This window comes from Petaurus breviceps, unplaced genomic scaffold, assembly GCF_028583685.1.
Source record: "Petaurus breviceps papuanus isolate PSGF00001 unplaced genomic scaffold, PetGlider_PUasm1.0 176, whole genome shotgun sequence".
NCBI lineage: Eukaryota > Metazoa > Chordata > Mammalia > Diprotodontia > Petauridae > Petaurus > Petaurus breviceps.
The window spans coordinates 18,237,405-18,260,420 of NW_027185771.1; the positions used below are offsets into that span (position 1 = coordinate 18,237,405).

General features: G+C 40.0%; 1 protein-coding gene across 1 annotated transcript in view; it reads left to right on the top strand.

Annotated features, from left to right (window-relative positions):
* Positions 1-12,546, top strand: part of DYNC1LI2 (dynein cytoplasmic 1 light intermediate chain 2) — a 59,564-nt gene extending 47,018 nt beyond the window's left edge. Inside the window, exons 13-14 of the mRNA XM_069085825.1 lie at positions 3,997-4,113; positions 9,457-12,546. Coding sequence (XP_068941926.1) covers positions 3,997-4,113; positions 9,457-9,560 — 221 coding nt within the window. The 3' untranslated portion in view covers positions 9,561-12,546. The remainder of the gene's footprint in view (positions 1-3,996; positions 4,114-9,456) is intronic.
* Positions 12,547-23,016: the final 10,470 nt, after the last annotated feature.

Genomic DNA, 23,016 nt, shown 5'->3' on the forward strand with positions numbered 1-23,016 from the left:
TGTGTGTGTGTGTGTGTGTGTGTGTTGGATCATTTTATTGATCAGTTAAGCCTTTCACAATTGGTCATCATTACAGTATTGCTATTATTTTGAAAATTTTTCTCCCAGTTCTACTCATTGATTCTTCATATTTAATCAGTTCATATAAGTCCTACCAGCCTTTTTTTAAAAATGGATCCCATTATTTCTTATGCCACAGTAATATTTCACATTCTTATACCATAAATTATTCAGCTAATCCCCAATTGATAGATATCCCCTCAGTTTCCAGTTCTTTGCCACCACGAAAAGAACTTCTAGAAATATTTTTGTATGTATGAATCTTTTTTCTTTTTCTTTGATCTCTTTGGGAAATACACAAAAAAGCATCGTTGCTAGGTCAGGGATCTACAAAATTTTATAGCCCTTTGGCCTTCTAAATCCTTCTCCAGACTGATTGAACTAATTCACAATTCCACTAATAATGCTTTAGTGTACCTCCTTTCCCACATCCCAAATAGCATTTGTCATTTTTTCTTTTCTTTTATCTTAACCAATCTCATGGGTATGCATTATTTTCTTTATTTTTTGACATTTTTTCCAATTTATTTATTTACTTTTAGTTTTCAAAATTCATTTCCACAAAATTTTGAGTTGCAAATTTTTCTCCCCATCTTTCCCCTATCCCTCCACCCCAAAATAGTGAGCCTACTGAATACCCCTTCCCCCAATCTGTTCTCTCTTATATCCTCTCTCCTTCCCCCCCACCCCCAACTTTCTAGTAGGGCAAGATGGATTTTTATACCAGTGCCTGTATATCTTATTTCCCACTTGCATGTAAAAAGCAATTTTTTTTTAAACATTTGTTTTTAAAACCTTGAGTTCCAGATTTTTTCCCTTCTTCCCTCCTTACCCACCCCCACTGGGAAGGTAAGCAATTCAGTATAGGTTGTACATATGTAGTTACCGAAATCATTTCCATAGTAGTTGTATTGTAAAAGACTAAATATAATTCCCTCCATCCTAACCTGTCCCCCTGATTATTCTGTTTTCTCCTTTGACTCTGTCCCTTTTCAAAAGTGTTTGCTTCTAACTACCCTCTCCCCCAGAATGTCCTCGCATCTATCATTCCCCCTTTTATCCCCTTCCCCACTATTTTCCTGTAGGGTAAGATACCCAATTGAGTGTGTATGTTGTTCCCTCCTTAAGCCAAATTCAATGATTGTAAGGTTGACCATTCCCTTTCGCCTTCCTACTCTTCCCCTCCATTGTAACAGTTTTCTCTTGCCTCCTTTATGTGAGATAATTTACCTTAATCTATCTCTCCCTTTCTCCTTCTCCCAATATATTCCTCTCTCACCTCTTAATTTTATTTTTTTAGATATCACCCCTTCATATTCAACTCATCCTGTGTCCTCTTTCTATATATACATGTACATACATATGCACACACTCACGTATCTATTTATACAGATATATATCCTCCTGTACATACACATGTATGTATACATATATATATATATATATACATATATTCCCTTCAACTATCATCATACTGAGAAAAATCTTATGAGTTACTTTATTGTTTTTCTATGTAGGAATGGAAATAGTTCAACTTTAATAAGTTCCTTATGATTTCTTTTTCTTGTTTACCTTCTCATGCTTCTCTTGCTTCTTTTATTTGAAAGTTAGATTTTCTGTTCAGCTCTGGTTTTTTTCTTTAAGAATGCTTGAAAGTCCTCTTATTTCATTGAATGACCATATTTTCCCCAGAAGCATTATACTCATTTTTGCTGAGTAGGTGATTATTGGTTTTAATCCTAGCTCCTTTGACCTCCGGAATATCATATTCCAAGCCCTTTGATCCCTTAATGTAGAAGCTGCTAGGTCTTGTGTATCCTGATTATGTTTCCACAATGCTCAAATTGTTTCTTCCTGGCTACTTGTAATATTTTCTCCTTGACCTGGGAACACTGGAATTTGGTGTAATATTCCTAGGAGTTTTCTTTTTGGGATCTTTTTCCAGAGGCGATTGGTAAATTCTTTTAATTTCTATTTTGCCCTCTGGTTCTAGAACATCAGGGCAATTTTCCTTGAGAATTTCTTGAAGAATGATTTCTAGGAGTTTTTTGATCATGGCTTTCAGGTAGTCCAGTAATTTTTAAATTATCTCTCCTGTATCTATTTTCCAGGTCAGTGGTTTTTCCAATGAGATACTTCACTTTGCCTTCTATTTTTTGATTTGTTTTATAGTATCTTAATTTCTCATAAAGTCATTAGCTTCCATTTGCTCCAATCTAATTTTGAAGGAATTATTCTCTTCAGTGAGTTTTTGAAATTCCTTTTCCAGCTGGCAAATTAGGCTTTTTAAGGCATTCTTCTCCTTGTTGACTTTTTGGGCCTCTTTTGCCATTTGGGTTAGTCTATTTTTTTTTAAGGTGTTATTTTCTTCAGAATTTTTTTGGGTCTCTTTTAGCAGGCTGTTGACTCACTTTTCATGATTTTCTTGCATCATTCTCATTTCTCTTCCCAATTTTTCCTCCACTTACTTGATTTTCAAAATCCTTCTTGAGCTCCTTCATGCCCTGTAAGCAGTTCATATTTTTCTTGGAAGCTTTTGATGCAGGAGTTCTGACTTCGTTGTCTTCCTCCTATTCCATGCTTTAATCCTTTTTTGTCCCCAAAACAGGATTCTATGTTCTGTTTGTTTTTCCGTTGCTCATGTTGCTAGCCAGTTACTTAACTTTTGAGCTCTTTGCCATGGTAGAACACTGCTTCCAGAATGGTGAGAGCTTTGTCCCAAATTGCTGGGGTTTTCACAGCTGCTGGAGCTATTAGGAGGGCTCCCTCTCTACAGCCCCACAAACTCTGGCACACTGGCCACACACCCCAGGACCACCACCCAAGACTGTGATGTAGATCCAAGCAGGTTAAAGCAAGAGTGATTACCCTCTGAATGGTCACTTGGTCCCCCTATGATCTGCAGGCCAGGAGCTCTGGAGGTAGCCATGCGGCATCAGCTGCCTCTGCCACCTCTAACCCCGGGGGCAGGGGCCAGACCGTGCTCTTCTCCCCCAGTTCCAATAGAGTTCTTGACTGACCTTTTACTTTGTTTTTGGCGTTTATGGGTTGAGAAGTCTGGAAACTGCCATAGCTGTTGGTGATTCACTCTCCTGAAGTCTGCTCTGGCCGTTCTGGGCCTCCCTGGGGCTGGAACTGTGGCTCATGGGGGACTACACTTGGCTCCCAGCCCGGTGCAATAGTCCCTTCCTGTCAGCCGATGCTGCCTTCAGTGGGAGATTTATTTCTCTCTGTCACTTTGTGGTTCTGTAGCTCTAAAATTTGTTTAGAGTTATTTTTTTTACATGTATTGGAGGTGGTGGGAGCCAGAGCTGTGTGGAGGTCCTGTTTTTATGCCTCCATCTTGGCTCCGCCTCTACAAAGCCCTTTCTTCACAACACTCCCATAAGGATAGATAATGCAAGTGTTATTATCCTCCTTGTAAAGATACAAACACTAGGCTCAGACAATTTGATTTGAATCTCAAAATACCCCTTTGAAGAAGGTAGGACAAATATCATTATCCCTATTTGGCAGATAAGAAAACTGAGGCTCATGGCAAAGTGACTTGTTTAAGGTCTTTTAGTTAGTAGGTGGCAGAAATAGAACTCAAACCCTGACTCCATACTCAGTGTTCTTCTCAGTTGTCCATCATTGCCTCTCCATGTGTGCATTTGTGTCATACATATGAGAATTTAGCGAAGTCTGATCATGATTGGGCAATTGAGCTCCCGAAGATCAAGCCCTGCTTCCTGTGCATGACAGTGTTGGATATGATTGGCTGCTGATGAAAACCAATAAAAAGTGACATGTCTGTCGTGTTTTTGTCTATCCCTGTCACAAGAGCTGCTTTTGCTACATAGATCAGAACTGGACTTTTAAAGAAGTTGTACAGTCAGATGTTTAAGTTCCAAGCTGAAAACCGGTTTCTCTGGTTTTTTGTTTGAATTTCTTTAGATAATGCTGCAAGTGAAGGAGTGTTGGCCAGCTTCTTTAACAGCCTCTTGAGTAAAAAGACCGGCTCTCCTGGGAGTCCTGGAGCTGGGGGAGTCCAAGGCACAGCCAAGAAGTCAGGTACTGAAGGGTTTCCTTTTATCAGGGGTTTGAGGTTGGGCTGTTTTTGTTGGTTTGGTGTAGAGGGTGTCGGGCTTTGTTTCATTGGCTGTTTAGTGTTTGATTTGGTCCACATTCAGTTATATATATTCAGTGATTCACATTCTACCCAAACTCAACATAGGAAAAATCCAAATTTAACAAAAATGGTTAATTTGGCAATGATTAGTCCAATTTTTTTTTAAAAGGATGCTTCTTTTATCAAAATTATTCATTGTAGATCAGAGGATTTAGAGCTAGAGGTAATCTTAGAGATCTTATACTACAATTTCTCGTTATATATCAGTGTGGAAAATGAGGTCCCTGGAGAAGTGACTTTTCCACATACTAATGAGTGGCAATTTGAGTTTTGAACTTTGAACCCCGGTCTTCTTGACTCCTAACTCGGCTTGCTCTGTGGCACAATGCATTGCATCTAAATTGGATGCATGTGCAATATCATTTTAATTACTAAAATGCTTCTTCTGAAGAATAAACTTGTACATCTCTAGGTATTTGCTGACAAACCATTAGAAAATAGTGTGATAGGAAGAGAAACAGAAGCCCCTTTGTTACTTCCCTTAGAGCAGCAGCTTCTGAGAAGATTGTACCCTGAAAACAGATTCAGATCATCTTGAGTACTTTTGGATGTGTAATCATCCCTCTTTTCAGTTTTAAGTAATAACAATAGTTCATGTTACTGGAATGCGTTAGGATTTTAAAGATGTTTTCATAGTCTTCTAGGGTCTAGACCTAGAAAGGACTTTAAAACTGTCTAGTCCGACCCCTTCATTTTACAGGTGAAGAAACTGAGGCACAGATATAAAAAGTGACTTGCCAAAGGTCACACAGATAATAGCTTTCAGAACTTGAGTGTGAATCCAGGTCTCCTGGGTCCAGGTCAGGCACTCTTTATTCACTAAACTGCCCCAAGATTTGTACCTAGTTTCATTTTTTTGGGGGGGTAAAAGAGGGTACATTGAAGTTTGGGGGGTGTTTTTCTTTTTTATAAATTGCTGTGTATTTACTTTGGAAAAAGCATTTGAAATTCAGCAGACTAGTCTTGTCTTAATGTTTTCACCATGTCTCCTGGAAAAAGTCCACCTCTAATGTTTCACACACAAGTCTAAGCTGAAAAACAGATGTTTGTTAAATTCATTGACCTTTTTAAAAAAGCTCTTTTGTTTAAAGTTGAAAATAATTTTATAATCTTTAATTTTTTAAAGTATCTAAAATAGGCCAGTTGTTCCTAATCCAGCAACAAATAGTAAATGATAAAGAAATATCTCATTTTGCAGGGGAGGAAATTGAGACCCAGAGAATGAAAATGGCTTATTTTACATGTATAGTCTCTAAGTGGAAGACCATTTAGAAACTTTCTTGCTGTTTTATTATTTTTTGACCCTGTGCATTAAAATAGTACTACTGTACCTTTCCCAGTAGAATCTGTTCTGATCTGAGCATCATAACTAGCTTTTCTTTTCCCATAACTTAAAACCCTATTTTATACCAAAAATCACATTTTTGAGGGGAAAAAAATTGTTGATTAGTGATAATGACCTTTTGTTTTTTGAGGGGGAAGTCTAGGCATTTGGGGTTAAGTGACTTGCCCAAGGTCACGCAGCTAGTTGTGTCAAGTGTCTGAGGCTGGATTTGAACTCATATCCTCCTGATTTCAGTGCCAGTGCTCTATTCACTGCACCAACTAGCCGTGCGCCCACCCCCCAGCCCCCATAATGACCTTTTAGGTTTAAAAGTGATTCTTTTTTCAAATAGCATAGTAGACATATGGTTATTTATAAGTAATTCCATTTATTTGCTATCCTGAAGAATATTTGAAGATTAAAGTATAGAGCCACAGGATATAAAATATGGATGTCAAAACTGAAAGAGACTTGGAAATTCTCTAGTACAGGGCGCCCACTTTACAGAGGAGGAAATAAGGCAAGAATGTTAAGTGGTATGCCAAGGCCACGTAGCTAATTATTGGCTCAGTGTGGCCTATGACTCGGATCATGAGACTTTTGAGTCCAGATCTCTGTCCATTATATCAATCCATTCATCTGACAACTTTTTGTTTGTCAGTCTTTTCTTGCTATTGAAATGGAAGCATTTCTAGATTATTCATTTGCATAGCACATATTTATTGTAACTTGAGAGGTCTGGGAAGCAGATCAAGACCAAGGGAATGAGGGAAGCAGCCCAGTGTATGTTAAACTCACGCTAATGGGAGGAAGAAGTAGGTGCCCCACCTCAGTTGGGCAAGCATTTGTTTCTAGTCTCCTGCCTCCACTGTCTCCCTTCAATTCATCCTCTGCCCAGCTATCAAAATAGGCTTCCGAGGTACAGCTTTGAACATATAACTCCTTTGTTCAGAAAACTGCCATTAGCTTCTTGTTGCTTCTGAGATAAAATAGCTCCCTTTGACATTTAAGGGCCACCACAGACTGTTGACAGCCTACTTATTTAGCCTAACTGTTGCCTTCATATGCTGTTCATTCTACCCATATGATTCCTAGCTTTTTTCAGATCTTATTCCTGCTCCCTCCTTGGAATACACTCCCTCTTTATTTCTGTTAGTTGCGTCCTCAAGGCCCACTTCTCATCTGCCACTTTTTCCCTCCCCACATTTTCCTCAAGAACTTTGCCTGGGTCTCTTCTTTGTCCCTGTGACCTTTACCAGTGAAATCCAAACTCTTTTGGTTATACCCCTGTCAATTTTTTTAGTTTATACCCCCTACCACCAGAGGTGTATATTTACTTGTAAATTATATACAGGTACTACTGTACAGATACATTTTTTTACCTTACAGAACATTTACAAAAATAGACATAAAAGGATTAGAGAACAATGAAATATTTTAAATTTTTAAAATTCTTGGTTAAACGCTTGTAATATTTTGGTTTCAAGGTCAGGTTCTAAACTCAGTGTATTTTTATGTTTGGCTTTTAAAGGCTGTCATAGCTTTAAAAAAAATTAGATACCTCACCAAGACATGTAACCCCAGATGGAAGAGTTGCCTTATTGGCTACATAGATTAAATCATGACATGAATTTGTCAGGCCCATTCACAGTTTATGCAGAGGGTTTTGCTTAAATTTGGCTAGTAAACTACCATCTTCCTTGATGTTGGGGAGTCTGGAGGTCATGACCTGGATCCCCCAGTGCCAGTGTTTAGGGGAGGGGAGAAAAGGGCAGTGGCAAGATAGGTGGTGAGGTGCCTGGGTAGGCTCTGTTTGCTAGGGATGAATGGTCTTCATTTGTTTTCAAGCTGTCAGATTGGAGAGGGTGTAGTGGAAAGGAATCTTTGGGAACACATGGTAGATCTAAGAGTCTTTTAGGCATGGCTCTTTGAGCACCACATTTGCTGGTGGCAGTTGCTGCCCTGCTAACACTGCTGCTGCTGGTTTCCACTAATCCTGCCAGCCATTGTGTCTGCTCTTCTTCTTCTCTCCCCAGAATTATTTTCAACATTCTTTATTTTATAAGTTTTGAGTTCTAAATTCTCCCTCTTGCCTGCCCTTCCCCCACCTATTGAGAAGGCAAGCAATATGATATCAGTTATACACGTGAAGTCATACAAAACCTATTTCCATCTTAGTCATATTACTAAAAAGAAGGCGGGGGGGGGGCAAGAAAAATAAAGTGAAAAAAGTCTGCTTCACTCTGTACTCAGAGATTATCTGAGTTATTTTTATTTAATTATTTTATTTATTATTACCTCTCTCTGAAGGTGGATAGCATTTTTCATCATTGGTCCTTTGGAATTATCTTGGATCATTGTCTTGATCAGAGTAGCTAAGTCATTCACAGTTGATCATTGTGCAGTATTGTTGTTACTGTGCATAGTGTTCTGCTTCTGTCCACTTCACTTTGCATCAGTTTATATATGTCTTCCTAGATTTTTCTGAAACTATCCTGCTTATCTTTTCTTATAGCACAATAGTATTCCATCAGTCATACACCACAGCTTGTTCAGCCATTCCCCACCTGATGGGGATCCCCTCAGTGTCCAATTCTTTTGTACCTGCTCTTCTTGAACTCGCTTTTCTGTAACTCTTCCTGGGCCCAGCACTGGTCTCCTTTGTTCTCCTGAGGGCAATGAAAAGGAGACTCTGGCAGAGGCCATGGGGTTTGGTCCTCCACAAAAGCATTTCCTCCCTCCTGGGCCTCCCTGGCTCTCTGGGCCCATGGAAGACTTCTCCCTGCTCCTGAAATTCTTCTTGGCATGTCCTATCTGTGCCAGGTTGTGGAGTATACAACTCATCCATCTTCCCCTTTGGATGGGAGCAGAACAAACTTCCCTGAAAGAATTCTTGTTGCTAGGCAAGCAGGCATTTCCCTTTGTAGCCTGAGCTTCTCCACATTTTTGAAGGTGGTACTAAGTGCATAGGAAGCATTCATCTCATTCATCCTCTGCTAAGGACTAGGTGTAGACAGGGTCCTTACTCTGCAGGAAGGATGCTCCCTGCCTGTCCCTGTGGCATCCTGGGCCACCCCTGGAGTCCAGGTGGTATGCAGAGGCTGAGGCAGGACATTTGAGGTGTGTGCTGCTGCTGTTGTGGGAACAGAGCATTGAAGGCCTATGACTGAGCAGGGAATGTTGTTGGGGGAGCTTGTGAAGTGCTTACTGTCCAGCATGCAGCAGGTGCAGACAGAGGGAAGCATGGGGGTGAAGCACAGAAAAGAGGAGGGTTAATACAACCCAGACTGAGCAGAAGCTAGGGGAAAGAGTATCCAAGGCAGGCTGCAAGCAGCTGCAAATGCAACAGCAGTGTTCCTCCCCTCAGTTCGAATGCTTTGTTTGTACAGCCTGGGAGGGCCTCTGGAGTGCATACCACCCTACTTGGGAGACCCCTGTTTTAGGCAGGGGTCTTCCTTGTGTCACACTTAGAGGTATACACATCAGAGTCTCCTTTTTGGATTGCAAGATTCTTGAGGGCAGCAATTGTGACATTTATACCCACTAGCTGGCATCAGATTGAGTATTTGATAATGCGGATAGAGTTGGTGTTCAGTGTCCATTGATGAGAAAAATGGCTTCTGAACAGGACATGACAACATTAGTGAAAACTGATATTTTTGAACAAACTTAAAAAAAAGAAGACACTCGGTCATTGGTGACAGTGAGGAGCAGAAAGTGCCTTGGGATTGGAGTTCAGAGGGAGCTGAGTTAGGATTCCTTATCTCCCCTCTTAACATTACCAAAGACTGTTAGGAAAAGAGAATTTCCTTTATGATATTTTTTTTCTTCCTCTCCAGGGTTACACATGTTGGTTATTTAAAAATAGTAACTTAAATACCTTATTTTCCTTACTTTTTAGGACAAAAGACTGTTTTGACAAATGTTCAAGAAGAGCTGGACCGAATGACTCGCAAGCCTGACTCTGTGGTAACAGCAAACTCATCGACAGAAAACGAAGCTTGATAGTACTTAAACCTACCTGTGTAAATGACCAAATAACTCTGTATATTGATCTGACAAGACCAGGATTTTTTCTGATACAGCCCATGCTATCAGTTTTTCTTGGGGCAGGGGAGATTGAACTTTAAAAAAAAAAACACATATACACAACCAACCAACTTCTTTGGTTTGTCCAAGTGTAAAATGCACATTCAGGAAGTTTGCCTAGAAAAATCCCTCTGTTTCAGATAACCCTTTAGAGTTCATATAGGATAGCCTTGGTGGGAAGTGGGAGAAGCTACGTTTCTTTGACGTGGGCAGCACCAAGGAACAAACTGCAGCATTTCTATCCCAGTGAAGCTAATGGTGATGTGTAAGGAAAGAAGGAGGGACCAACTTTCAGATAGTTGCTAGAGTCCAAGCACTTGTGTGTTAACCAATTCCTTTGTGCCTGGAAAGAAGGTGCAGGTGGCAGCAGAGTCCAGGAGAGTGAAGAAGGCCTAAAGAAAGGATGAGATTGAATGCCTGGAGGAAAACCGAATGTGGATGAGCTGGAGGAAGACAGAAGGACAGTCAGTGTTACCAAACCCTGTGTGTTGAGTAGGAGTCTAATAATCATTGTTGAAGATAAATTAGAGAAAAGTCTAAACTAAACACTAAACATCTTGGGAATTATTCTTGTCATGAATCATGTCTTTAGTTTTAAAAAGATGTATAAAATGTGGGCTTGCCCTTCAGTGTACCTGATGCAGGGGGGAAATAACTGCAGCTTGCTTAGATCCAAGTACCTGGCACATGGTGGGATGGCTTAGAAGGTACTTGGACTTAATGTGCACTGTAATGCAGACAGTCACTGTTTGGCTTTAGTTTAAAGTGAATAATTATGGAATTATTTAATTTTAAATGTATTTTCTAATAGTTACTGCCTTGGTTTTTTTTATTTTATTTTATTTTTTATTTTTTTTTTATACCAACAGGCTGGCCTATTAATAGAATAATGGGTGGCATATCATTTTCCCATAATGAAATATGCTACCGAATGTTTTAGAGAGATTTTTAATAATTGCACTCTGGCTACTAAGCTAGCATGGATTCCTGCCTTATGGTTAGTGGAAACCTTCAAAGGTTTTCTTTGAAAGATTTCGCCCCAACTCACTAGTCTGCTCTGCAGCTATTTAAGATGGAGAATCTGTGTGAATATTGCACATTGGAAATGGAGATAATTTTTTTAAGTGTTTTCCTGAAAACGTAGCATTTTTTCTTATGGAAAGAGGACTTTAAGTTATCTCCCAACATAAAACACATGCACACATGCGCATATATGTGTGTTTGTGTGTGTGTATATATATATATATAGATAGGCAAGTCATAATCACATCACAACATCATTTGTGACATAGGAGATGTCTACAGTTTTCAGATGGCACTTTTTATTTCATGATTATAAAAACACTACCATGAATTTCATGGACAAAGCATTTTTGGTGTCAAACTGAAGGGAAAAAAACCACAATTTTAATTATGCTGAGTTTACTTTTTATGGAGTTGAACTTGTTAGTTTTTACAGTGTCTGAGCATAACATCCCTGATCCACATGTGTGTGTATGTATATATATGTGTGTGTGTGATATATATATATATATATATACACATGCATATATATAGCATTACTTATACCTTCCATGTTATATTGACCACTAATAGGAATCCAGGAATAATTTTAAATCCTGTTCTATCAGGAGACCTACCTTTATTGTATTTTGTAACTGTCTCAACACTGCTAACTAGAAAACTAAGAGCATTTACTTGCCTCTGACAAATGTTAACCTAAATAAGCCTTTTTCTTGTGCCATTTATATTGTTGGGAATACAATATATGTTTTGGTTTTGTTTTTTTAACATTAAAAAAAATGTACTGTGGCCTCAAGTTACAAAGTTGCCTAGGTAAACACTTGTGAACTGACTGTGGGTGGAAGGTTGATGTAGGATGTCTCCAGAGGGATATATGCTGGGAGCCAGTGAATACTGGAAAGGCTCTAACCGTGCCAGAAGTAGTCATTGCTTCCTGTCCCAGTGGTATCTGGAAAACTATAGCAGCAAGAAGGAATTATTGGAAATGCATATGTTTATTATTGTCGCAGTATGGTTTTTTTAAATTAGCACAATGGTATTTTGTTTTTTTATTTGTCATTTTAACTGATAAGCACTTTCTGTATCAACCTAATGTATCTTTATTATTTGTCATAATATTGAGCAGAAGCTCTTAACGTCCCAGTCTTGTAAAAGAAGATTTCTCACGGAACCATTTTATGCCAGTTCTTTGTTGCAAGTGAGTGCTCCTGGTGTCAGAAGAAACTTGTCAGTAACTTGGTGTGTTTGGTGGTTGCCAGAGTCAGCCAGCTTTGAGCAGCTGCCAAGTATTTTTTGTTCCTGTTGTTTTCCTGTTTTGGGTGTCACCAAACATTGGAACCAAAGGCCAAGTAGCAAGCAGCCTTTACTTTATTTTCTCTGCAGAATATGCTTGTGTGGCAGACTGTTAACTCCTCTGTGACTATTTACACATGCGCATTCTAGTGGTTACATCTGCTGTTCCTGTTTAAAGCCGAAAATGAGTCATAGAGAATGGCCTAGAACTGGCCTGTCACAAGAATGCTGCAGACAAGATGTGTGAGTTTTGTTATTTTTCACTTCAAGCTTACACAGTTTCTGATTGGCATCTTAAAAACCAACGTTAAACTGTCACATTTTATTTAAGTGGGAAGTGACTGCTCTGTACATCATGAATCTAAGAATATACACGCTGTAATTCACTGTCCTATACACTTAAGTTTCATCAATCTTTTTTAACCTACAGTTAGAATGGCAGATTATCAGCCACAAATCTTAATCCAGTTGTATGGCTTTAACCAGGTGCAGTATGCAGTCATGTGGAATCTCGCTTTCTAGTGCTGGCAAAATGGAGATATCTCTAATTACTGGCTTCAATAAACACGAATCCAGACCGCTGGCATTACTTTGTGATTTTGTTTTTTGCACATCTGATTGGGGATGAGTAAAATTAAATAGGAGAATCGCATTCTGGAATTAGAAGGACTCTCAGAGGTCATAGAGCCCCACCCACACCTGAGCAGGATCCATACGTAGATCTGGCAGGTAACTGAGATCATCTAGTTCTGGCTTCTCATTTTTAAAATGAGGAACTTAAGGCCTAGTGTTCTGTTACCTGCTCAAGATCACACATAGAAGTGGTGATATTGTTTGAGCCCAGGACCTCTGACTTCATCACATCTAGAACAATTGCCATATTGTGAGCTAAATTTAATTCTCATACTCCGTCCATCTTGTCACATTCCTTCTTTCTGCAGTCATAGAAATCTGACTCACACAGCATCACTGGCTGCCCTCTCCAGTGCTAGAGGTGTCTTTTCTTGTTCCCTCTTACACATGGTAGGATACTTGGTGCCCATGTCTACTTCCACTTCCCTCTACTGCCATTAGTCAGCAGTGTCTTCTCAGAGGTTCACTTCTCTGTCCGACACATCCTGGTTGCAATTATCTGCTGACTGTCCCTTGTCACCACTCATCCACTTCCAAACCTTAATCTCACTATTCACCTTCAGTCCAATTTGCGTTCTAAGTGCCACTGGAGGAAGTCATACAGCTTACTGTCTGGGTCCACTTACAGATTGGTGGTTGTGCTCCAATTCTTTACTCTTCCCCATTGACTTTATCACATACCCCATGTCTGTTACAAACCTAGCCACAAGCTACCTATACTCTCTTCCCTCTCCCTAACATTCCCCTCCCATCACATCAAAAGATCCTGCCCCTTAAGTTACTGGGAAATGAGCCTGTTTCAAGCTCCCTCTCCTATACCACATCATCTCTACCTGCTCCCGTCTCCCCTGGTAGATTGCCTCTTGGACAGTCTTCTCTAATTTTCAGTCTGCTGCTTCCCTGCTTTCTACAGACATCCTCTCTCTGCCATCCTTAATCTTCCCTCAATACCATTTCCTAAAACTGTCATTTTGTACCTCCCTTTCACCATCCGACTCCTAGAAGAATCAGTCTGTGCTGATTGCTTCTGCTTCCTTCCTACACTCTTCTCAATCCAATGACTTTCAGCCTGGATAGGTTCTAAAACTGCTGTCTTCAAGGTTTTGAGCAGTCTAAATAACTAAAACTGACTCTTCTTAGTCCTCATCCTTTTACATATTTTTCACATTTTTATTGATAATTTTTTTAACATGACCACTCTCCTTTCTTCTTCCTCCCAGAGAACCATTCCATATAATAAATAATATTTAAAGGGAAAAAGAAAAACATATCTGATCAATACAAAAAAACTGAAAATAAATGCAATATACTATACCTGTAGGCCTCTCTTCCATGCAAAGAAATGGGATGAAGATGTCATATCTCTTCTTTGGAACCTCGGGTGTTCTGATTTTATAATAATTCCCTTTTGATTGTTTTGTGATTCTTTCCATTCACATTGTTGTAATGTATATTTTTGGGGAGGGGCTCTGCAGACTTTAGTCTGCATCAGATTATATAAATCTGCCCATACTTCTCTGTACTCACCCTGTTTGTAGTTTCTTACAGCACAGTGCATTCATGTACCACAGTTTATTTAGTATTTTATTTCCAGTGCTATAAATGTTTCTTGGGGACTTCCTTATCAGTGAACTAGTTGAGGTATAAGCCCAGGAGCAGGATCTCTAGGTCCAAGGGTCTGGACATTTTAGTTACTTTATTTGCATAATTCCAAATTGTTTTCCATGATAGTTATACTGCTTCACAGCCCTACCAGCAGTACCCTGGAGTATGCCTCTTCCTACAGACTTCCAGCATTGACTGTTCCCATTAGTGTTGAGTTTTGTGCTGTTGCTTGGGGTTCTTTTGATCGCATTTCTCCTATTAATCATTTGGAGCAATCTCATCTGATTGTTAGTAGTTTGCAGTTCTTTTGAGGACTGTTCTGAATCTTACACTGTTTATTGGGAATGACTTTTGGTGCTTTATATAAACATTCATATGTGTGTGTGTTGTGTATACACACACTATAATATACCAAAACCTTATACCAAACCCTTATCTGAAGAATTTGATGCAAAGATTTTTTTTTTTCTGTTTGCTTTCCTTATCCTGATTACATTAATTTTGTTTGGGGTAATGAGGGAAATCCCTAAGAGAAGTAGTGATGAAAAATCACTCATAGTTTAGAAGGCTTATTCTGTTTCAAAGTGATGGTGGCATCTGACGTGGGCCTCTAAGTATAGGCATGAACTGGAAGATGGAAGGTAGGAATATTCTGCAGGTATTCCCTGCTTTGGAAAGATGCCTTAATCACCTTTCCTTTTTACTGTGTCCGTCTACCTCCTCTTATTGATAAGTATTAATAATGTCTTCCCTGAGTTTTTTTAAGGTATTGACATTAATACAACTTTTTTGGATTAATGTTGATTATTTACTCCATAAGTATAAAAATCCCCAATAATCATCCTGGACTGGCACTAAGAGCGATGATATCATGAGATATGTTAGTCTTAAAGTTTAGAAACCTGGGTTCAAATCCTACCCCTGAGACTTCACCTGTGTGATCATGTGTATTCCCTTATTAGTAACAATGGGAATAAATAATACCTGTGTTAGCCATAGCACAGAATTGTTGCATGGAAAGCATTTTCTGAACCTTAATGTGCTACGGAACTATATCTGTTTAGAAGTTTAGATACCTCTACATCCTCTACCCTTCAGTCATTTCCCTCACTCTCAACAGTCCACTTGGACATTGTTTCATGTTATATAATATCTGTGTATGTATTCCCTTACCAGACCTTAAGCTACTAAAAGGCAGGGGCTGCTTCTTATACAAACTTAGCTAAAGGGAGTATTCTATCTCTCCCCACCCAGTACCCTACACACAGAAGGTACTTAATCATTGTTTCATAGAATCATAGAGCTCACAGGGATCAGTCAGTTTACTCCTTAGGGTTCTTAGAGTTTAAGTAGAGATTCTCAATGTTTTTTTTGTGTCCTAGCCCCCTCTGGCAGTCTGGTGAAGCCAGAATAATGTTTTAAAATAAAAGTACATAGGATTACAAAGGAAGCCAATTGTATTGAAATATAATTATTTTATATGTGTATTTCGCACGTATAAAACATTTCCTCATAAGAGCTGAAATCTATAAAGCATTTTAAAGTGACTAAAATGCTCTGCATATCCTGTTTTATTTGCCCTTCGTCACACCCCTATGAGGTAAGTTACAGGTTGCCCCAAAGGTAACTGAGGAGCACTATTGGCACACATATCTACTTTCTCATCTCTATAACATTTATTTAGAATGGTCTCCTTTTTCACCTATGTGTATTAGAAGCCTTCCTTGGTTTCCTTCACGACTCCTCTCAAAAACCACCTTCTGGAGGATGCCTTTCCCCATCCTGTAGTTCTAGAGTCTTCCTGTCCATCTATCAAACTATTTTTCAAAAACAAGTTGTCCTTCCCCCCACTCCCTCCCTCCACACACATACACTTAAGGGTAAGGACTATAAGTTATTTTATTCCAATTACATGTAAAAAACAATAAACTGTTTTTCTTTAATTTTCCAGATTCCCTCATTGAGAAAGCGAGCAGTTTTATATAGGTTATACATGTGCAGGCATACAAAACATTTCCATATTAGCCATGTTGTGAAAGAAAAACAAAGCCACCCTCTCCGCCCCCCCCCCAAAGTATGTTTCACTCTATATTCAGACTCCATCAATTTTTTTCTCTGGAGATGGATGGTATTTTTTCATCAAAAGACTTTGGGAATCATCTCGGGTCATTATATTGCTAAGAATAGTGACGTCATTCACAATTCATCATCGTACAGTATTGCAGTTACTGTGTACAGTGGTACAGTGTTCCGTCCTGCTTGTCATCGCATGACGCAAGAGTGCTCCCTCACAACCCTACACCTGCACTTGTTCAGCCACCCCCCGCTGATGAGAACCCCTTCAGTTTCCAGGTAGAGACTGTCTTTTTGGCTTTCTTTGCATCCCCAGGGCTTGTTGACTGACACCTGGATTAAGGAGTGATAGTCAGATCTTCACGTTTCCTACCACTTTTTTTTTTTGGAGGGCAGTTGGGATTAAATGACTTGCCCAAGGCCACATGGCTAGTTTTTGTGTTAAGTTTCTGACTCCAGGGCCGGTGCTCTATTCACTGTGCCACCTAGCCGCCCCATTTCCTACCACTTCTAATACTTAACAGCCTCTTAATAATGTTTAAATAGCACTTTTATAGTTAGGAACTGTATTGTATGCATTTCTATACATGATTTCCTTTGGCCTCCCAGTAAAGTCAATACTGCAAATGACACCTCCATTTTACAGGGGAAAATATCCATTCATTATTTTGGAGAAATGAGGTGATTTGTCCAAACAACACAGTATTATTCCTCACTGACGTCATTCTGTCCTCATCCTTGGTAAGCTCATGGCCCTTGCCTTTAAAACCCAACTCAAAATACTTCCAAGGAAACACCTGACAGATGATTTCTTTACCTATGATGTGGCCTCATTATTATACCATATTTTTTTTTTTCAGATAGGTGTCGCAGTGGATATATCGCTGGACTTGAGTCAGGAAGACCTAAGTACAAAACTTGCCTCAGACCTTTAGTAATTGGGTGACTCTGGGCAAGTTACAACCTTTCTCAGAGTCAGTTCCCATATTTGTAAAGCTTCACATAACTGTTAAGAAATTTTAAATATGCATAAAGTTCTTTGCAAACCTTAAAGTGCTATTTAAATGTTATTATTACATTATTTTGTGCAAAGATATTTCCCCAAAGACATTAAGCTGGGAGATAGTTTATTCTTTTCTATGTCATTCCAGTGCCCTAATCCCTTGCCAAATGCTTAAAAGAGATTCTTCCTTACACAATCTCATGATTTTCTCCAGCTTTATTCAGCAATATATAAATAGGAATGAAGGAGGCAGATGATGGAAGTAATCCAAGGTTGGGGTTTAGCAAGGCATAAGGGGGCAAGAGTCTGAGTATAGAAGACAGTATAGAGGGATATCAATAGGGAAGAGAATGTAGTCATTGCAGGAGTGATAGCCTGGAAAAAAAATTGAGGGGTCTGGGGAATGGAATGAGGATGAAGAACAGGGTTAGGGGTCATAAGGAAATGGCATAAAAGGTTATATAAAAGAATTAAAGAGTTCAAGAATGCTAATGTAGAACACTTGTAGTGAAATCACCATCTCTGTGCGTAACTGAGGGAAAGTATAGGAGTATACTGGTCATGGGAATTATGTGGATTAAGGGATTGGGAAATTAGGGTATTTGAGGGAGCATCAGATATGTATGTTGGACTCAGAGCAGGAGTTTGGGTGAAAGGAGTATGTCCTGGGTGGTCAATAGATAATGGCCATCAGGATCTGGATTGGGTGATACATTCGAATAGCTCAAACCTCAGAAGTTGAGTGATGCTAGTAGAAGGAGATTCTGGAAATGTCATTGAGGAGCAAGAAATATTCTGACTCCCCCTGACCTCTATGACCCGCAAATTGGGAGCATGAGTTAAAGTGAAAACTGGTGCTGAAAAGGGTGACTAGGGATGCAGTGACATCAGGAGGGAGCCAGGTCTTGGTAAAAGCCGGAAGATGGAGAGAATGAAAAAAAAAGGCTCAGGATGAAAGCTACCTTATTAATTATGCAATAAGCATTCCAGAGAGCACAAAGGGAAGGACAGATCTGGAGTGGGGCATTGAGTATGGGGATGGCAAGGGTAAGGGGGTGAGTAGCTGGAATGAAAAATGAGAAATACCGTGAAAGCTATAGCTACTTTACCCAAGGGGAGCGGGAGGAAGGATCGGTTAGCTGGTTGTCCTTCATTCTCGAAGAGGACCAAAATGACATCATTTAGCTAGAGTCAAGTTACAGTGTGTGTGACTGTGGCTGATCAGACCAATATGAGCTCAGAATGCTGTGCCCCAGGTCAGACACAAATAGTCCATGTGAACATTTCCAGGTGGATTCTCTAAGTTTGTGCATCTCACGTTTCTTCTGAGCTATTTCAATTCTGCTTTGCTCACAAGAGCACGGCACCTTCTCTGGTGAGGGCACACCATGCTGGGCGGTCCTGTGCTGGTGTCTCTCATATCACACAATCAGGTCCAAAGTGCTTAAGAGAGACCCTGAGAGTATCCTTATATTCTGACCACTGCGTGAGCACTTGCCCTGCATGAGTTCTCCATAAAAATAAGTCTTTTTTGGTTAGCGTAGGTTTGGCATTTGAACATCCTGATCAGCCCATTGGAGCTGCACTCTGCAATAGAGTTTGAATGCTTGGCAGTTTAGTTTGAGAAAGGAACAGGAGTATTGAAGGAATATTGGGCTTTACCTGGGTTTTAATCTCAGCAGAGAGCCCTGTGACCATGAGGAATCACTTCTTTTATATGAGTCTTAGTTTCCTCATCAATGAGATTGAGTTAGTAATGCTTGTATTACTTATCTCACAGGGTTGCTATGAAAAAAAGCATTTGTTTTAAACAAAATTAAAAAGCCATATAAGTGTGAAATGTGATGGAAAAAGCACAGTGGGTGGGAAACCTGTGGCCTGGAGGCCACATGTGACCCTCTAGGTCCTCAAGTGCTGCCCTTTGCATCCATACTTCACAGAACAAGTCCCCTTAATAAAAGGATTTGTTCTGTAAAACTTGGACTCAGTCAAAAGGCCACACCCAAGGACCTAGAAGGCCACACATGGCTTCAAGGCCACAGAGAAGGTATTGCTCTTATAGTCTGAAGACCTACATTCAATTCTGGGCTTGGATACATTAATAATAGCTAACGGTGCTCTCTGATTTATTAAGTATTTTATGCATCCTATCTCAATTGAGCCTCCCAACACTTGTGAGTTAGGTGCTATCATTATCCCCACTTTACAGATGAAGAATCTGAGATGAACAGAAATTAAACCCCTTGCCAAGGTCAGGTAATAAACATCTGAAGCAATCTTTGAATTCAGTTGTTCCCGATTCCCAAATCAAGCACCACTGCGCCACCTAGTGGCAACACATGGAGTGCACATCACTTAACCTGTGGGTCCCAATTTCTTCACCAGCAAAATGGGGATAATAATGCTTGTATCATCTACCACATAGGGATGTTCTGAGGCAAAGCTATATAAATTCTAAGTCAGTCCATATTACATATGAATTATTGGAGGGTTTTTGGAGGCTTCTAATTTATCTTTCTGTGTTCTGGACAAGATACAGTTAAAATATTTCTGACAGATACGAATCGACCTCTCTCCCCCGCCCAGCTCCGTTTTAAAGAGGATATTTCCCTTCTACATATTTTTTGGGAAAGTCATTTCTAATGTTTCTTGATCCTCCCTGTCAGGTCCTATCTGAAAATCACCTTAGAGAAAGGTTTTAGAAGACCATTGGATTGGTAGTTGACTTCTAATGCTCCTAATCCTTGCTTTGCCATGAATCTACATCATAGTTAAGGGGTCTTAGAGACAGATGGTCCAGTCCAAGCCCCTCATCTTGAAAATGAAAAATATCGAGACCCAGAAAAGTTGTGTCTTGTCCAAGGTCACAAAGGTGGTTAATAACATATCCAGGACTCAGACATGGTTCCTGTAACTCCAGTCCCAGAGCTTTGTTCTACTATGACATAATAAATGACCTGCAGCAAATCACTCCCCTCCCTGGGCTTCAGTTCCCTCATCTGTCAAAATAAGTTGGACCTGGTTGTTTCTCCAACAAGACATCCTATTCCTGACTCCCACATTTTCACTGGCTGTCCCCCAGGCCTGGAATGCTCTCCCTCCTCATCTCTGCCAACTGCCTTCCCTGGCTTCCTTCAAATCTCGGCTGAAATCTCATCTTGTGCGAGAATCCTTTCCTATCCCCTTAGTGCTAGTGACTCTCTCTGTTGATCTCCAATTTAGCCAGTATATATCTTGTTTGTACGCAGTTATATGTTGTTGCTCTCTCCCTTCCCCCATTAGACTTGAGAACAGGGACTATTTTTTTGTTTGTTTTTGCCTCTCATTGTATCCTCAGCATTTAACATAGTACCTGGCACATTCGAGACCTTTAATAAATCCTTGTCTACTTGATAAGATGAACTTTGAAGATCTCCTGTCTCCCTTGATGGCCTCATCAGCTTCCATAAGCTTAGTTACCATATCTCCAGACGATTCCTAGATCCATATAATCCAATCCTAACTTCTCTCCTGAGCTCCAGTCTTATGTCACCAGCTGCCTTTTGGAAATCTAGAGTTGATTATCATGTCCCAAATAGAATTCATTCTTTCCCCACCTCTTTAACCCTTCCCCTTTCCAAACATCTTAATTACTTTTTTGTTGTTTGGGAGGCAATGGGGTTTAAGTGACTTGCTCAGGGTCACACATATAGTAAGTGTCTGAGGCCAGATTTGAACTCAGGTCCTCGACTCCAGGGTTGGTGCTCTGTCTACCAAGCTGCCCTCACTTTTCCGTTACTTTTGAGGGTGACACCATCCTCCTATTCATTCAGGCTAGCCACCCTTTTGTCATCTTCATCTCACTCTCAAACACCCCACAAAAATCTCATCAGTTGCCAGATATTATCATTTTTACCTTTACAGCATTTCTTGTATGTATCCCCTTCTCCCTACCCTATGTTCATCACCACTAGCCTGGGCTATTGCAATAGCCTCCCATCTCATCTCCCTGCCTCCAGTCTCTCCCTACTACCGTCCATCTTCTACTCAGTGGCCAAAATATAGGTCTGACCTTGTCAATCTTTCTCCTTCCCTCCCTCAATAAACTCTAGTCTCTCCCTATGACCTCTAGGATCAAATATAAAATCCTCTGTTTGACATTTGAAGCTCTTTGTAACCTGGCCCCTTTCCATCTATCCACTCTTTATAGGCTTTATTCCCATCCATGTACCCTGACATTTGGAAATACTGGGCCATTCCTTATGCCTGGAAGGCTCTCCACCAACCCTAACCTTCATCTCTTAGATCTCTGGCTTCCTTTGAGACTCTTGCCTTTTGCCAGAGGCCTTTCCCAGTCTCCTCCAGCTGGTAGAGCCTTTTTCTTCTTTGTATGTATCCTGCATATACCCAGTTATTTCCATGCTGTGTCCCTTAAATATACCTTGAGCTCTCTGAGGGTAAAGACTATTTTTTGCTTTCCTCTATGCTTGTGTTAATAAATGCTTGTTGATTGACTGACTGGTGAACTGACTCCAGCCCTAAAATTTAGGATGTTCACTTTGTTTTTGTAAATAAGGGTGAGATAAATAATCTCTTCCCCTTCCTGATAGAGGAGCCTTTCAAGTGTCCATTCTTCCCTACATTTAGAAGTATGCATTCCTGGCATTGATCAGAACAAACCTTTTAAGTCACAAGGGCCATCAACCCACACTGGAAAAAAAACAACTTGCCTGTTTAAAGAACTATTTAAAGCTTGGCTTCCAAAGGCAAACAGTGCTAAACTTGGATTATTATAAGCATCTTAATTTTGTGTTTTGGGAAGAGTTCAACAATTTCCCACTGTGTGTGTGTGTGTGTGTGTGTGCTTTTTGTGAGCAGTAGTTAATTTTTAAATACGGCTGCTGCTTTGGTAGAACTGTTAGCAGTCTGTGGTATGTTACATCTGTCCTTGATATTTCAAATATTTGGCCCAGCTTAATGGAGAACTCTTTTTTTCCCCCACCAACTTTGAGTCATGTATTAAATACTAGCCTGGGATTAAGCTCTGGAATATGTGGGAAAACAAATATGCCTTCAACTATATTTAAACTTCACCAGTAGATACAAATGAGAGTCAAGAGGCAGTTACAGAATCCCTGAATGTCACGGTGGTAAATTTAGGACCTGGGTTCAGATCCAATCTCTGACACGTACTACCTGTGTGACCTTGGGAAATTCACACTCCCTGAGCCTCAGTTTCCGCATTTGTAAAACGAAGGGATTGGCCTACATGACCTCTAAGGTCCCTTTCAACTTTAGATATATCAACATAGAATGTGACTGTTTCTGGGAACCTCAAATACATAAGAGTTCTTCTCTACATATTTTGGGGGGATTTGTTTTCTTTCTTTCTTTTTTTAATAGAAGAGAAAACTAAGATCCAAGAGAGCAGAATGCCCAAGGTCACACACTAATAAACGCTAGAACTGGAACCCACATCCTATTACTTTAAGTGCTGTGCTGTCAGATTCACAGAATAGTAAGAAACCCCAGAATTCATCTAGTCTCATTTGTCCACCATCTCTGGAAGCAACTTATTCTACTTTGAACTCAGTCTAATTATTAGGAAGTTATTGGATTTTCCTTATGTTGAGGCAGATCTGACTCTGTTATGTTTACCCATTGTTCCGTTCCTGTATCTACGCCCCCCCCCAGGAAACATGCTGAATGTGTCTGATAGCTATCATCTTCCTCTTTTCCCACTAAGCCTCTTCTTCAGACTAA